The sequence below is a fragment of the Thalassophryne amazonica genome, chromosome 1, assembly GCF_902500255.1.
Source record: "Thalassophryne amazonica chromosome 1, fThaAma1.1, whole genome shotgun sequence".
Classification (NCBI taxonomy): domain Eukaryota; kingdom Metazoa; phylum Chordata; class Actinopteri; order Batrachoidiformes; family Batrachoididae; genus Thalassophryne; species Thalassophryne amazonica.
In genome coordinates, this window is record NC_047103.1 from 128,554,866 (window position 1) to 128,571,964 (window position 17,099).

General features: G+C 41.6%; 1 protein-coding gene across 1 annotated transcript in view; it reads left to right on the forward strand.

Moving 5' to 3' along the window:
* The window catches only part of LOC117514139 (E3 ubiquitin-protein ligase HECW2-like), a 193,652-nt gene that overhangs the window by 126,774 nt on the left and 49,779 nt on the right, over positions 1 to 17,099 (forward strand). The window contains exons 14-16 of the mRNA XM_034174480.1: positions 6,552 to 6,655; positions 7,221 to 7,345; positions 11,882 to 12,067. Of these exons, the coding sequence (XP_034030371.1) occupies positions 6,552 to 6,655; positions 7,221 to 7,345; positions 11,882 to 12,067 (415 nt within the window). The remainder of the gene's footprint in view (positions 1 to 6,551; positions 6,656 to 7,220; positions 7,346 to 11,881; positions 12,068 to 17,099) is intronic.

Here is a 17,099-nt window from a genome sequence, read left to right on the forward strand (position 1 = left end):
ATTTTAGTGTGGTATTAGCAGGGGTGGCGGCCAAATGCGCTTGGTTTTAGTGCGGAAGATTCCTGGTTCAAACCCCATCCCTGCCACATTTCTCCATGTAATGTGGAGTTGCATCAGGAAGTGCATCCGGTTTAAGACTTGTTCCAAATCATCATACATACCCATAATTTCCTGCCTCTCTGGTGTGTCTGGGTGTGAGGTTTCCTGTGTCAACAGTTCATCCACAGGCTCGAGTGATGACGGCCTCTCGTTGAGAGATTAAGGTGCCTCTCGAGCTTTGCCAGAAAGTGAGCCGAAGAACAGGACAGTTTTGTTTGTTTCACAGTTTCCTCTGTCTGAGGGGGGCTTGTCAGTACTTGCTAAGCATGGGGACTTTTCATTGACAAGGGTCACTGCTGATCCGCCGGTGGTGGGTTTCAGTGCCACAGTGCTGACAAGAATGTTACAAGTCTGTTAGTGAACCCAAGTGGACAGATGCGACAGCAGACTTCTCCTCTGATGCTCAGCTATTGAAAGTGATCACGATGTTAATGTGCATGACTGTCAGACTATGGCAGAGTCTAAAGTTGATTGCAGGACTTTAAGGTTTTCATGGCAGGGTAATAATATAGCGTTAGTGATGACCACGTATGGGTGTGTGGTCTAGTATACCTTTGTCATTAGGATATGACAGGAGATGAGTTCAGGGTTTGTTTTTTCCTCCTTTCTGTGTGAGCAAACCCCTCTGTGTGTTTTGGGTTTCAAAACATTTCTACATGAGTCAAGACTAAAATTAGAGGGAAACTTTGTGTACTGTATAGGATTAGACAGTAATATGACATGTAGACAGGCCTGTCTATTTTTCTGGGAGTATTGAGATGATCTTGTACCCCACCTTTTACTCAAATACTCAGTACTGCACATTCAATTTTTTTATGTATTTCATTTCTGATGGTGTTGTGCAGGGGTGGTGGCCAAGTGGTTAGTGCGCTTGGTTTCAGTGTGTCAGGTTCCCGGTTCAAGCCCCACCCTTGCCAGTTTTCACCATGTAATGTGGAGTTGTGTCAGGAAGGACATCCGGAGTAAAACTTGTGCCAATTCAACATGCAGATCCACTTTGAATCTGCTGTGGCGACCCCGAGTGAAAACAAGGGAGCATCTGAAGGGACTGACGTACTTACTTATTTCTGATGTTGTTGTATTTTGAATAATTGCCTATAGTGAAGTACTTGTTGTTGTTGGGTGAGTGGAGATCAGTGAGGGGAGGTGTAGCAGGTTAACAGGTATTGGGAAAGGTGGGAGTGTAACAGTTGCCAGCAGGAGTTGTGTTATAAAGTGCAAACCTGGCAACCTACCAGATAACGAAAGTAAGGCACTTCACCCTCAGCCAGAACAGGAACAAACGCTCCTTCGGCTTCAAATTTGTACCCCAATGGAGCACAATCAAACAAGATTTGAGCTGTTCTCACTACGAATACCAAGTTTAAAGACATTCAAACATAACTGAAGCTGTTAAGACTACAAACACCCAGAGGTTACCACACTAGTGACACTTGTGCTAATTGTGATGAAATTTTTGAACAGTTTGAAAATTGGACCCCGATTTCAAAACTGGTGCTGATGATGGCTGTAACTACTATGTAAGTTTATTTAAGACGGACACAGACGGATCAACAAGTTACTTTGATGGTTTAAAATGCACCCTGATGTACTATTTGGAATTAAACGGGAAGGAAGAGCACTTTGTGAAATAGGCCCTTTACATAGGCTACCTGGCAGAGTGGTCAGAGACAAAATTCTTTTAAGCTGTTTTTTTACAATTTTGTTTATCCACAATAAATTAGGGGTGGTGGCCAAGCAGTTAAGTGCACTTGGTTCATCAAGAAGGGCATCTGGTGTAAAAATTTATGCCAAATCAATATGCAAATCCACCTCAGCAACCTTGGGGGAAACAAGGGACATGCTGAAGGGACTTATTTGGTTTAGTCACAATAAATGCACATGCATGTGTGTTGGACATGGTCTACTCAGGAGTAATACGCAGTAAGCTTAGCTCCTGGACTGCAGCTAACTTATTTTGCTCGGCTAAACTGTTGATAAAAACAGTTCATATGAAGAAGCGTCTCCCTCAAGAGCAACAGCCTATACTGAATAAAAACTTTTTAAAAATAAAACTAAATAAAAAGATAATAGAAGAAAGAAAACTACATTGAATTACATGTGAAGCTTTGTTTTGGTTTCAGCTCTCATTATGCATTGTGGCTAGTATGTAACATTTTAACATTTCCCCTTCTGTCTGACTGCTTAGGCTAGTATCTCACTGACGCATGACTGGTGGAGCGAAGGCAGAGACACAAAATCACACAAAAACAGGCGAAAAGGTTATAACTTTCTCATATGGAATCTCACTGAATTGGTCCTCCCAACACGTGCGCGCATGACGGCCGACTGTCAGCCGAATGCCGTCCGGAGTTGCGACAAAAATACGGCCACAAATCTCGAGCAGCTCACACACAGACTGAGCGTGGGACACTGACATGGTGTGCGGCACACACGTGAAAGTCGAGCGGCACTGATGCATCCTTTGCAGGCACAAGGATTTGTGTGCAAATGCTGTGCAGCACTCTCACGGATGTTCAGCGCGACTGGCGTGGCTGGCACGACATCACGTTTGCACACACAGTGCTCAGGATGGATGTTGACTATTACATTGTTATTGTGTTAAAGAGGCTGTGAAAATTCCTCCCACTGCAGGCAGAAAAAGTACTGAAAATAATAATGAAGCAAAATACATAATAAAATAATAATTAAAAACACAAGAAACGTGAAAAGCCACTGACGGACTTGCAGAAGATGCCCAGGAGGTGCTTTTATACAAATAATGAGTTTATGAGTTCAATGGTACGAATATTTTATGAGGTGAAAGCTGGAACATACCATTCAACAAGGCGAAGCTGAGTTGAATGGTATGTTAATTTATAAAAAAAAAAGAAAAGGGACTTACATTTTGGTGTTCCACTGCTGCTAAAGTCCAACAGGAATGTTAAATAGGAGTCCAAATTGCGACGTGTTGTCCAGTGATGCTGTGCACAGACTTTGTACTTCCAAAGAAAAAAAAGACTTTGTGTAGTTCCTCAGTCCTATGAAAAGCACTTCAGCTTTTCATCCCAACAGCTCTTCATGCCTCCTGACGGCTTACAGCAGAGTGGATTGTGTGTGTGTGTGTGTGTGTGTGTGTGTGTGTGTGTGTGTGTGTGTGTGTGTGTGTGTGTGTGTGTGTGTGTGTGTGTGTGTGTGTGTGTGTGTGTGTGTGTGTGTGTGTGTGTGTTAGAACAACTAGCACCGTCAATTAGCTTTTTAAAAAAAATCAAGCTGCACGTATGCGGTGCCCCATAACTGAGGCGAAGGGACGGTGAACATGGTGATCATGGTGAACTGCTCGAATTTCCTCGTGGATGCCATTGACAGGCTGTCGCAACCCAGTAAGATACTAGCCATAGGAGACACTGGTGTGACAACCTCAATACATTCATCGAATGAATAAAAATCAAGGCTTTCCTTCATTTTGAAATTATTTAAGGTGTTTCTTTGGTCAATTTGTTAAATACAGTTGTGCTCAAAAGTTTGCATACCCTGGCAGAATTTTGGATTTTTTTGGCCATTTTTCAGAGAATAAGAATGATAAAATCAAAATCAAATCAATTTGATTTATATAGCGCCAAATCACAACAAACAGTTGCCCCAAGGCGCTTTATATTGTAAGGCAAAGCCATACAATAATTACGGAAAAACCCCAAAGGTCAAAACGACCCCCTGTGAGCAAGCACTTGGCGACAGTGGGAAGGAAAAACTCCCTTTTAACAGGAAGAAACCTCCAGCAGAACCAGGCTCAGGGGGGGGCAGTCTTCTGCTGGGACTGGTTGGGGCTGAGGGAGAGAACCAGGAAAAGGACATGCTGTGGAGGGGAGCAGAGATCAATCACTAATGATTAAATGCAGAGTGGTGCATACAGAGCAAAAAGAGAAAGAAACACTCAGTGCATCATGGGAACCCCCCAGCAGTCTACGTCTATAGCAGCATAACTAAGGGATGGTTCAGGGTCACCTGATCCAGCCCTAACTATAAGCTTTAGCAAAAAGGAAAGTTTTAAGCCTAATCTTAAAAGTAGAGAGGGTGTCTGTCTCGCTGATCCGAATTGGGAGCTGGTTCCAGAGGAGAGGAGCCTGAAAGCTGAAGGCTCTGCCTCCCATTCTACTCTTACAAACCCTAGGAACTACAAGTAAGCCTGCAGTCTGAGAGCGAAGCGCTCTATTGGGGTGATATGGTACTATGAGGTCCCTAAGATAAGATGGGACCTGATTATTCAAAACCTTATAAGTAAGAAGAAGAATTTTAAATTCTATTCTAGAATTAACAGGAAGCCAATGAAGAGAGGCCAATATGGGTGAGATATGCGCTCCCCTTCTAGTCCCTGTCAGTACTCTAGCTGCAGCATTTTGAATTAACTGAAGGCTTTTCAGGGAACTTTTAGGACAACCTGATAATAATGAATTACAATAGTCCAGCCTAGAGGAAATAAATGCATGAATTAGTTTTTCAGCATCACTCTGAGACAAGACCTTTCTAATTTTAGAGATATTGCGCAAATGCAAAAAAGCAGTCCTACATATTTGTTTAATATGCGCATTGAATGACATATCCTGATCAAAAATGACTCCAAGATTTCTCACAGTATTACTAGAGGTCAGGGTAATGCCATCCAGAGTAAGGATCTGGTTAGACACCATGTTTCTAAGATTTGTGGGGCCAAGTACAGTAACTTCAGTTTTATCTGAGTTTAAAAGCAGGAAATTAGAGGTCATCCATGTCTTTATGTCTGTAAGACTCAACACAAAAGTAATTGTGTGAAGCCATTTATTGTCAAACAACTGTGTTTACTCTTTTTAAATCATAATCACAACAGAAACGAACCAAATGCCCCTGATCAAAATTTGCATACTCTGGTGATGTTGGCCCAGTGACCACAAGTTGACACAAACTGGTTTGAATGGCTACAAAAGATAACCATTCTCACCTGTGATCTGTTTGCTTGTAACTAGTGTGTGTGTGTGTGTATAAAAGGTCAGTGAGTTTCTGGGCTTCTGACAGACCCTTGCATCTTTCATCCAGTGCTGCACTGACGTTTTTGGTTTCTGAGTCATAGGGAAAGCAAAAGAATTGTCAAAGAAAACGTCATTGAACTGTATAAAACAGGAAAGGGATATAAAAAATATCCAAGGGATTGGGAATGCCAATCAGTAGCGTTCAAACTCTAATTAAGAAGTGGAAAATGAGGGATTCTGTTGGAACCAAACCACAGTCAGGTAGACCAATTTCAGCAACAACTGCCAGGAAAGTTGTTCAGGATGCAAAGGAAAAACCCCAAAATAACTTCAGCTGAAATACAGAGTCTCTGACTCTGTGGTGTGGCTGTTTCAAGATGCACAGTAAGGAGGTAATTGAAGAAAAATAAGCTGCATGGTGAAGTTGCCAGAAGAAAGCCATTAGTACACAAATTCCACAAAGTATCCCCCTTACAATACACCAAACAAAGTCATTTGGAGTGATGAGACCAAAATGGAATTTTTTGGCCATAACCATAAACGTTACATTTGGAGAAGAATCAACAAGGCCTATGATGAATGGTATACCATTCCTACTGTGAAGCACGGAGGTGGATTGCTGATGTTTTGGGGATGTTTGAGCTACAAAGGCTCGGGAAACTTGATAAGCATTGATGGCAGGGTGAATGCAGCATGTTATCAGAAAATGCTAGAAGAAAATTTGCACTCATGAGCCCAGAAGCTGCGCATGGGATGTACTTGGAATTTGAAGGGCGAAAATCCAACCACAAAGAATCTGCATAGCCAAGCCTGTAGAGGGCATCCCATAACAGCCAGCATCAAGTGCAGATGCGATGACAGTCCTTGCAGAACTTTTAGAACACGGCAATGCTGTCAACCCTAATTGATATGTGGACACTTAGCAAAAGCTGCGCACACACTTGAAGCAGGTTTGTCCTGGAATAGTTGCAGTTCTTCAGCATGACAATGATCGTTGACACAAGTCAACAAACACAGGATGCATTTCAGCACCTCAGATTTCACAAGATCTTACCACAACCGCCGTACAGTCCAGATCTCTTGTCCGCTGATTTTTTCCTTTATCACAAACTGAAAGAACACCTGAAGGGACACGTTACACTGATGATGCAGATGTGCAAGCAGGTGTGTGTTTCTGGGGCAGACAGAAGACACCTGATTTCTTCGTGGACTGGCTGCAATTGTCTGTCTGGGGTTGGTTTAAGTGTGTGGAAAGGAAAGGTGACTACCAGAAAAACTAACAACGCTGCCTGATAGAGAAGATTCCAGGCTTTAAGCAGAATGTTGCTGGTTGTTGAAATAATCACTCAGGAGGCAGAACTTTCCAGCTGACCCTCGTATTATGCTGCACCTTGGGAAAAAGGTCTTCATGACTGTACACAAATAAAAGCCTTTAAATGTCACGTTAACGCTCATACACCATCTTTCCAGGTATCAGAGCATACGCAGGACAATAACCAATGACAGCAGACCAGAGGAGCAGCCAATCAATGAGCTGCCTGTAGATGAGACTGACATGCAGCCCTCCATTCCAGGTATCCCTCTCGCTGCAGTGCATTCTGGTCTATGTAGTTAAGTTAGTTATTTTGCATTTTATGTCATTTAAATGCTTTACTATTTTATGCACTGTGGTTTTAAAGTGGTCATATTATAATCTTTCTCAGCAAACTAGTGCCGGGTTTTTTATTAACAGATATGAAACTTTTCAGGCACAAATATGCTGCAGACAGAGATCATGAATCCTTAAAAAAACGCATCAGACAAACAAAACATTTTTAGGTCTTTAAAAAATATGTGTATCTGTTTCTGTGCCTGTCTATTCCAACGGAAAAGAGCTGCTGCTTGTTGCACGTCCTCTGCCTTGGGGGCGGGGTGGGGGGGCTCTGTCATTGCTCTCTGATGTAGAGGCATGTGGCACCTTGAGCAGTGGGTGTGTGTTACAGATCACAGCAGACTTCCATGACATGACACAGAAATGCTCACACAGAATTGCAGGCTTGTGATGTTCAACATGAAGCCCCATGTGTAAGAAGGCCAGTAAATATGGATTCTGAACAGCATCACCCCAGACATTAACATGTGCCATTATGTGTTTTGCAGAGCTGCGTAGGGACAGCAGTGTCGCACAGTCCAGTTCCAGGTCTCGTCTCAACCTTCTGCTTCAGTCTCCCAGCGCCAAGTTCCTCACCAGTCCAGACTTCTTCACTGTGCTACATTCCAACCCTGTACGGCACCCCCCCCCCCCCCTTTTGTTTTTTTTTTAGGTGTGCTGTGGAATCTGGCAGGTGTCATGGGAGCAGGAAACTTATTTGTGCTTATCACATAATAAATTTGTGCTCTCAAAAGAATACGTAGTTTCTGGGAACAAAAATTCATAAAGACAAATTACCACCCTGAAAGATATCACCCTCATACCATTAAACCCTTTTCTCAACCCTGACCTTCAAACCCTGTCCTTACCTGGGAAAATATTTGAGGGTCCAGGAAGGTGTCCTTGATGAACTAGAACATTCCATACTTGTGCCATGGTTTTGTTTTAACCGCTGTGTTGTATATGCCGTGACAATGCCAAAAGGTTTTCCTGATAAGCCAAGTGTGTACTAAAGTTATATTATGGGTGTGCTACAGTGTCTACAGTTGTGCTGAGAATAGGATTCAGCTATTTTGTACAAATCACATAGTACACATACATTAAAGCCCGAGCACACATTAGAAAAGGGATTCAGTCCATTAGAAGTTACTTCCCCGATTCAAGGCTGGTACCCTTTTACAGGTTGGTGGTCTCAGACAAGGCAGATGAAGCGTTGACAGCAAATTCATGAGTATGAGGTTAAAGTGCAAACTGTCAGCTGTAGTTTGAGACACTTTACATCCCAGTCAGGTGGATGAATGGGTTAGAAAATGCATTTAGACAAAATAAAATATTCATGAAATGTCACTTTAATACTTGGTTCAAGTCTCAAACTGATTGACATAATCAGGAGCAGGGTTTATTTACTGACATTTTGTATAAACTTAGTGCAAGTCCTTGTTATACATTGGTAATACACATATTGTAATATTGTGTGAGTTGAGCTCATTTTACCAGAGTTGATTAACAAATCTAGACTCCATCAGTTTCATGAGTCGGTGCCTGCATTCTAAAATCAACTAACTCAAATTTTTAGTAGGAATTTTGTGAAAGTTGGTACAATTCCTTTTTATGGGTTGATAATACGCATATTGTAATATTGTACAAGATTGACACATTTTGGCAGAGTTATGGCTTTCAGTTAACAAACCTAGACACTGCCAGTTTTATGAGTGGGTGTCTGCATTCTGAAATCAACTCCTCTCACAGTTTTAGATGGAATTTCATGTAACGTGGTCCCAATCCTTGCTATAGGATGATACTATGCATATTGTAACCAGCTAGACCACCTCATGGAACAGCCATATATTGGCCATATAACTATGGTCATTGGGTATTGTGAAGACTTTGCATCCATCTGTCCATCTGTCTGTCTGTCAGAGCACTCTTGTTATTTTAATTTTGATAATTATGCTAGACTTACAGCTCCAAAAAAATAGCAACTGCATATCTCAAAATATTTAAATATTTTATGAGGTCATTAATAAAAAGGATTTATATTACAGAAGTATCAAATTTTGATAAGTACTTTTTGTTTATACATACAGTACTTCGCTCGGGCTCCTTTTGCATGAATTGCTGCATCAGTGCAGAGTGGCATGCAGGAGATCAGACTGTGGGACTGCTGAGGTGTTATGGAAGTCCAGGTTGCTTTGATAGTGGCTCATCTATATTGTTGGGTCTTGTGTTTTTCATCTTTAGCTTAACAATACCCCATTGACAGTCAATGAGTTATTGTCTGTGGGCCTAATTAAGTACAGTAATACCATGGTCAGCAAAGCCATTACTCGTAGTTTTCCCCAGGGTCGTATGACCCCAAAGAAGTTTGGATTATAGTTGCCACACGGATCGCCTGATCCTTGCAAAATTCTATAAGCACATGCAGGACAAATAGATTGACAAATTCATGGTAGGAAACCTTTTTCCCATTTGAACTGGAGGAAAGGCGCACAAACATATATGCCTGAGGTCGTAAATGACCTCATTCGGTTGCTTGAGGGTTAAAGGTGAGCATTTGCTGAAGCCACTTTCTTTAGATTCATCCAAACCCTCTGCTAATTGTGATGTCTTTGTACTCTGCCTTGACAAAAGCTATTCTAGCACCCAATGCGGATTTCTGGCTAGAAGGCATGCTTCATATTGCAACCTCATATCAGTTGGGACGATATGGGAAACACAATAAAAAGTGATTCTTACATGTACTTTGACTTTGGTTTCTCAATGAAACATTAATATCTCAATGTACTTTTCTGCATTAATGCTGCCATCACAGAAGTGTAAATGACCTTTGCCAAGAGCACTGACACAACCCCATACCATGACAGACCCTGGTTTTGGACTAGTTGCTGATAAACAGTCTGTATGGTCCTTTTTTGTCATTTGTCCCAAGCAGACAGTGTGCAAGTCCAACAGAGATGACTCTGAGCCAGAGAAGTCAAAGCTGTGTCTGAGCAACATTACCATAAGGCCTCTTTTTCACACAGTAATGTTATACGTGGCATTTGTGACTGCAGCTTCATACTATAGTGCTTGACAAAGATTTCCACAAAAATCATCCCTTTCCCGTGTGGTTCTATCACTTATTGATGAATGACCATTCTTGATCCAGTGCCACCTGAAGGATCAGAGATCACAGATGTTCAGCTTAGGCTTGCGCCGTTGTCCTTTATGCACTGAAATTTCTCCAGGTTTCTTGAATCATTTAATGATATATACTGCAGAAAGAGTAATATGCTAATCTCTTACAACCTTTCTTTGTTGACAAACTGGAAATCCTCTGCTGTTTTTGCTTCAAATTATGATGTAATCACTTATTTACATCAATGGTTTGAAATACAGTGAGTTATTTATTTTTACCTCATTACTGACCCTACATTGTCACATCCCTACATTTTGTGGAATGTGTTGCAGGCCTGAAATGGCAGGAATGAATATTAACAAATGAACTGACCACACAAAACATGAAATACGAGGTCTGTCCAAAAAGTATCGTACCTTTTTATTTTTTTCAAAAACTATATGGATTTAAATCACGTGTGATTACATCAGGCAAGCTTGAACCTTTGTGCGCATGCGTGAGTTTTTCCACGCCTGTCGGTTGCGTCATTCACCTGTGGGCAGGCTTTGAGTGAGCACTGGTCCACCCCTCCCGTCGGATTTCTTTTGTCTGAGAACTTGCTGAGAGACTGCTGCTTTGCTCCATGAAATTTTTTTCAGAAACTGTTAGAGACAGGCAGTTGGAAACCATTCGATAGATTCAGTTGTATATCGGTGAAGATTCTGTCGGCGTCACGCGGATTATGGACTTAAAACCTTTTTAAAGACGGCCCACAGCGGCGGAGGGTGCGCGGCGCGCCGAGCGGCCATTCGACAGGCTGGATTGACCAGATCATTTCTAAACTGAACGCTGTGTTGATCCGGGACATCATGTGACTACCACAGAAATGGCAACAGAGCTGGACATAGCACTTTTGCGGCACATTCCACTGTTACAGGAGATTTTGTAATGAAAGACGTGCGGGGATTTCGCGCGTCGGCACGAAGCAGCTCAGGACGCGCAGCAAAAAAAAAAAAAAAAACACCTCCGTGTTGGAAACCATTCAGAAGATTCAGACGGCTTTCGATGGCTTTCAGTCGAGTGAGTATCCGAGAAATTGTGTAACAGCTGGACATGCCCCAACATGTCCTGTGAGACTTCCAAGACGGAAGTGTTTTTTTGCTGCGCGTCCTAAGCTGCTTCGTGCCGACGCGCGAAATCCTCCGCACGTCTTTCATTACAAAATCTCCTGTAACAGTGGAATGTGCCACAAAAGTGCTATGTCCAGGTCTGTTGCCATTTCTGTGGTAGTCACATGATGTCCCGGATCAACACAGCATTCAGTTTAGAAATGATCTGGTCGATCCAGCCTGTCGAATGGCCGCTCAGCGTGCCGCGCGCCCTCCGCCGCTGTGGGCCGTCTTTAAAAAGGTTTTAACAGTCCATAATCCACGTGACGCCGACAGAATCTAACAGTTTCTGAAAAAAATTTCATGGAGCAAAGCGGCAGTCTCTCAGCAAGTTCTCAGACAAAAGAAATCCGACGGGAGGGGTGGACCAGTGCTCACTCAAAGCCTGCCCACAGGCGAATGATGCAACCGACAGGCGTGGAAAAACTCATGCATGCGCACGAAGGTTCAAGCTTGGCTGATGTAATCACACGTGATTCAAATTCATATAGTTTTTGAAAAAAATAAAGAGGTACGATACTTTTTGGACAGACCTCGTATCTTTGATTGATGCTGTCTGCAATGAAATAGAAGTGAAAGCAAATGTTAGAATTACTGCAGGGTTTTTTTGTTTGTTTTGTTTTTTTTTTTTTTTTGCATTTTTCATAGCGCCCCAACTTTTTCTGATTTGGAGTTGGAAATGCATATAATAAAAGTTATCAGTTATCAGTAGCCTCAGCTGAATGTTTTAGCATTTTCAGTTTAGCGTTGTCAAGTTAACTTTTCAGTTAGCGCATTAGTGCATTATATAAGCTACGGTTTGTGTTACCTGTGACCACCAGTGGCCATATCTTCAGGTCACGCTTCCTTATTATAGACACACCTCCTATTGGCTGCTAATGCACATTCTCCTTCTGCCTCTCAGAGTGCCTACCGTATGTTCACTACCAACACATGTCTGAAGCATATGATCAGTAAGGTTCGTCGGGATGCTCATCACTTTGAGCGATACCAGCACAACAGGGACCTGGTGGCCTTTCTCAACATGTTTGCCAACAAGCAGCTGGAGCTGCCCAGAGGCTGGGAGATGAAACACGACCACGCTGGCAAGGTGGGAGCCCTGACAATGTTAATCTGGGCCTGTTTTTAGTATCTCTGTCACACAATCCAAAGCACATAGTGCAAGTGAATTTGCGCATGTCTACCAACGCTTTGCTGTTTATGTGGCACAAAATCTAAGCATAAACTTATCAACAGGATGCAGAGGAGTTTTATTTATTCTCTTAATTAATCACAGGTGTGTGTTTTGGGTGCAACATGAATTACACCAGATTGTTAACTGTCATTTACCTTTGAGGCACATGTGCACTGGATGCTGGAGCCCTACTGGTGGTGAATTCAAGTCAAAGGTTTTCTGGTGAGGAAATAGATGCAAATCTTTAATGCAAGCCATCAGATCATTTAAAAGGTGTAGCAGTGTAGTGAAGTAGTCAAGTGATATTATTTAGTGATTTTTATATTTTTTGCATTACTGTTATTGGAATAGAAGAAGTTCTGATCCACCAGGACTCTTCCTAGAGCTGCTCCCCCATCTAAACTGAGCGATCAGGGAGAGGGGTCTTAGTCAGGGAGGTGAACCCGATGGTCACTGTCAGAGCTCCAGCAAAACCCCATAATGACAATGTGAAAAAAGTTTTTTTTGTTGTTTTTTTTTTTGAGATTTTTGCAAATTTATTAAAAATAAAAGAACTAAGAAATCACATGCACATGGGTATTCACAGTCTTTACCGTGAAGCTCAAAATTGAGCTCATGTGCAACCTGTTTCCGCTGATTGTCCTGGAGATATTTCTACATCTTAATTGGAGTCCACCTGGGGTAAATTCAGTTGATTGGACATGATTTGGAAAGACACACACCTGCCGACATATAAGGTCCCACAGTTGACAGTGCATGTCAGAGCATAAACTAACATGAAGTCAAAGGAATTGTCTGTAGACCTCAGAGACAGCATTGTCTCGAGGCACAAATCTGGAGAAGGGTACAGAAACATTTCTGCTGCTTTGACGGTCCCAATAACCTCAGTGGCCTCCATCATCCATAAATGGAAGAAGTTCAGATCTACCAGGACTCTTCATAAAGCTGGCTGCCCGTCTAAACTGAGCAATTGGGGGAGAAGGACCTTAGTCAGGGAGGTGACCAAGAACCTGATGGTCACTCTGTTAGAGCTCCAGCATTCCTCTGTAGAGAGAGGCAAACCTTCCAGAAGAACAACTACTTCTGCAGCAATCCATCAGTCAGACCTGTATGGTAGAGTGGCCAGATGGAAGCCACTCCTTAGTAAAAGGTACACGTCAGCCCGCCTGGGCCCGGTTTCATAAAGCAGTCTAATCTGACAGTCTACCAAGCTTACTTAGTCGACTAAGGTTAGTCACCCAACTTTATCCGTCTAATCTCCGTTTCACATCAATGCATAGATTAGCCGGTTTACATTAGTCAATGATTTTCACTGTCATAGTGTCCTCGCAAGTGCCATTGCCAAGAAACGCTTCCAGTGCACTACAGTTTTCAGTTTTGTTTACTTCCGGGCTGGTCCATCTGCTTGTAGCATCACTGAGTTCTCTGCAGCAGAGAAAAAGCGCTCCCAACCTCGCCATTCGTAAACATCTCCACTGGATTATTCCGGTCCCGGAACAACCTCTCCCACCGCAAGTCTCTCCTTTGTCCCTCCTCCATCAAGTGGTGGTATGTGATTCCTACCTTTTTTGAGGTAAGACGCTGAAGTTTTGTCGACTAAAATAAGATGAGCCTTATCTGTCCCATGCTAAAAACTTTAGTCGAGTAACATGAAAATTTAACAGAGTAAGTGCTTTGTCCAACAACTAATGTCAAAGATAGTTGATGAAGTGAGTTTAGTCCACTAAACAAGATTAGACTGCTTTATGAAACCAGGCCCAGGAGTTTACCAAAAAGCACCTGAAGGACTCTCAGACCATGAGAAAAAAAATCCTGTGGTCTGATGAGATAAAGATTGAACTTTTATGTGTGAATGCCAGGCGTCATGATTGGAGGAAACCAGACACCATCCCGACAGTGAAGCATGGTGGTGGCAGCATCATGCTGTGGGGATGTTTTTCAGCAGCAGGAACTGGGAGATGAGCCAGGACTGAGGGAAAGATGAATACAGCAATAAACAGAGACATCTTGGATGAAAACCTGCTCCAGAGTGCTCTTGAACTCAGACTGGGCAACAGCTCGTCTTTCAGCAGGACAGTGACCTTAATGACACAGCCAAGATATCAAAGAGTGGCTTCAGAGCAACTATGTGAATGTCCTTGAGTGGCCCAGCCAGAGCCCAGACCTGATTGAACATCTGTGGAGAGATTTGAAAATGGCTGAGCATCGACGCTCCACATGTGATTAGTTAGTTCTTTTATTTTATTAAATTAGCAAAAACTTAAAAAAAAAAACTTTTTTCATGTTGTCATTATGAGGTGTTGTGAGTATAATTTTGAGGGGGGAAAAATGAATTTACTTCATTTTGGAATAAAGCTGTAACATAACAAAATGTGGAATAAGTGAAGCGCTGTGAATATTTTCCTGCTGCACTGTATGTCACTTTGTCAGCTATTGCATAGCTATGGGATCGCTTTTCATTACTGTGTTGATGAGACTCAGCTTTTCATGCCAATGAACTCTGATAATCTCACCCACACTTGACTTTAGAGGACTGTCTGTCTTCATTGAAAATTGGATCATCTTGATTGGATCATCAAAATTGTATTGTCAGTCATCAACAATTGGATCATCAATTTGATCATCTGACATTAATCTTGGACTTGTATGTTATTCATCATAGTGATAAAGCAAAAAAAAAAATCTCAGGATAACCTTTGATCCCACACTGCCCTTTGACCTACAGTTTGGACAAATCACTAAGTCTGCTTTGTATTGCTGCCGCAATATTGCAAAGGTTCTACCAATTCTGTCGCTGGTTTACACAGAGACTTTGATTCATGCCTTTCTCTCTTCCAGAATAGATTACTATAATGTACTAGTTTCTAATTTACTGCAGTTTAGCACCAGAGGTTATCAAATGGTTAAAAAAATGCTATTGCTGGAGTTCTGGCTGAGAGAAGAATGTTTGATCGTATTACCCTGAATTTGTCCTCCCTCCAGTGGCTTCTTTTCCATGTGAGGTCAGACTTTAAGGTATTGTTCTTGACATACAAAATTATTCACCATCCCACCTGGCTAATCTAACTCAGCTTTACATCCTGGTCTGTGCTCTTTGTTCCCAGGATGCAGGATTACTGTGTGTTCCAAAGCTTAAAAAGAAGTCAGCAGGCCACAGAGCTTTTTCTTATTGTGCCCCTGTTCTGTGGAACAATCTGCCTGCTGAGATAAGGCAGTTTGATTGCCTGGAGTCATTTGAATCCAGACTTGGACAGGGGGTTGGTCAGGTTAGACTTTACCCTTGTGAAGCGCCTTGGAGCTGTTTATGTTGTGATTTGGCAACATATAAATATATTTAATTGAATTTGAATTGATTGTAGTTTGATGTACTCATGCCGGGTTCTGTGTGTGCAACCAATGTCATGAACCTGCCTGAGTTAGGTGTACTGAATATTTTGCCATATAAATAGCAGACAAATGTAACTTTTAGACCAGGGTTTTGGTGACAACAACAATGCACCAACAGTGAGCCTGACCACACCTCATTTTAAGACCAACACGCCCCTGACTGCACAGATCAGCACAAGTACATTTAAAGAACATTATGGGCTTGGTGTGTGTGAAAATGACAAAAGCGTCGGTTAGACACTAGTGATGACATTTGCCTTTGTGCTGTGCGCTGTTTTGTGCCAGATGGCAGATGCAGCTCAAGCTCTTAAATGTCTGCTTTGTACCAAATTCCTAAATAATCAGACATACACAAAATAGAACCCCCAAGTTGTCTTTTCAGCCTCACCACACAGTTATGGTTCAATTTTGTGCACATATTTGCCATTGACAGAGTTTTGTGTCATGACAGCACTTTTTATGAGCTGTAAAATGTTCAGCCTGAGTCACAACAGTGCTCTTTGCTTTCCTGTGTGACAAAAATGTATTGTTGTATTGTTGCTGATATTATTATTATTATTTTTATTATTGTTATTATTATTTATTCTGTCGTGAATTAAAATGAGACATGTTTAAGTTCCAGTTACCGAATATCAATATTCTTGAGCATATATACATATAAAATTGATAACGCTGCCGTTATACACACAAACTAGAGCATCACACTTGTAGAGCGGAAACCTCTGCCAACACTAGTTTCCAATTCCACAGATTTTTACCTTGGAAAAATTTTTCAAGGTCAAAGTCCTGTTAGAAGTGGCTTTTCATAAGCTAAAGTATAATACAAAATACAGATCAAAAGGGGTTCTCAGCGTTAAAATCAAATATCCGCTGAATCCACAATACGACTCAGATGCAGTTCAAACTTCGTCTCGTCATTGAGAATGCCAGTTTGCTCCTCATTGTCACAAATGAGAATGATTGAGGCACTTTTGATTGGGATATAATGCAAAATGTACATCAAATGGCCTTTTCAATATTAAATTCAAATGTCCACAAAATCCACAATCCGGATCAGATCCAGATCAAACTTTGTCAGGCGATAGTGAGTGCCAGTCTGCACCTCACTTTCAAGCATGAGAGTGATTGGGCCACATTTGATTAATATATTATAATGTAAAATAAATATACATTTTCAGTGTTAAATTTAAATGGCCACAAAATCTGTAATCCAGATCAGATTCAGAACAAAATATGTACATCGATAAAGGATATACCAGCCTATATAACACTATGTAACAAATTTTTTATTTTTGTTTTGTTCCTGGGTACACAGTGTGTTTTCCTGACCTTTTATGCCTTAAATAAATAGAAAATAGCTGTTATTCCACAGAACCTTTGCTTCTGTGATCAGGACAATGATATTTTGAAATTTGTCTGTTTTCAAGAATATTCTCGATTCGCCTTCACTACTACTGAGTAGTCTTCTAGAATATTCTTTAACTGAACTGAGCTGTCCAGAATTTTCTAGAAGTTTCCAGAATTATCTAGAAATTTCAAGAAACTTTTAGAACTTTCTAGA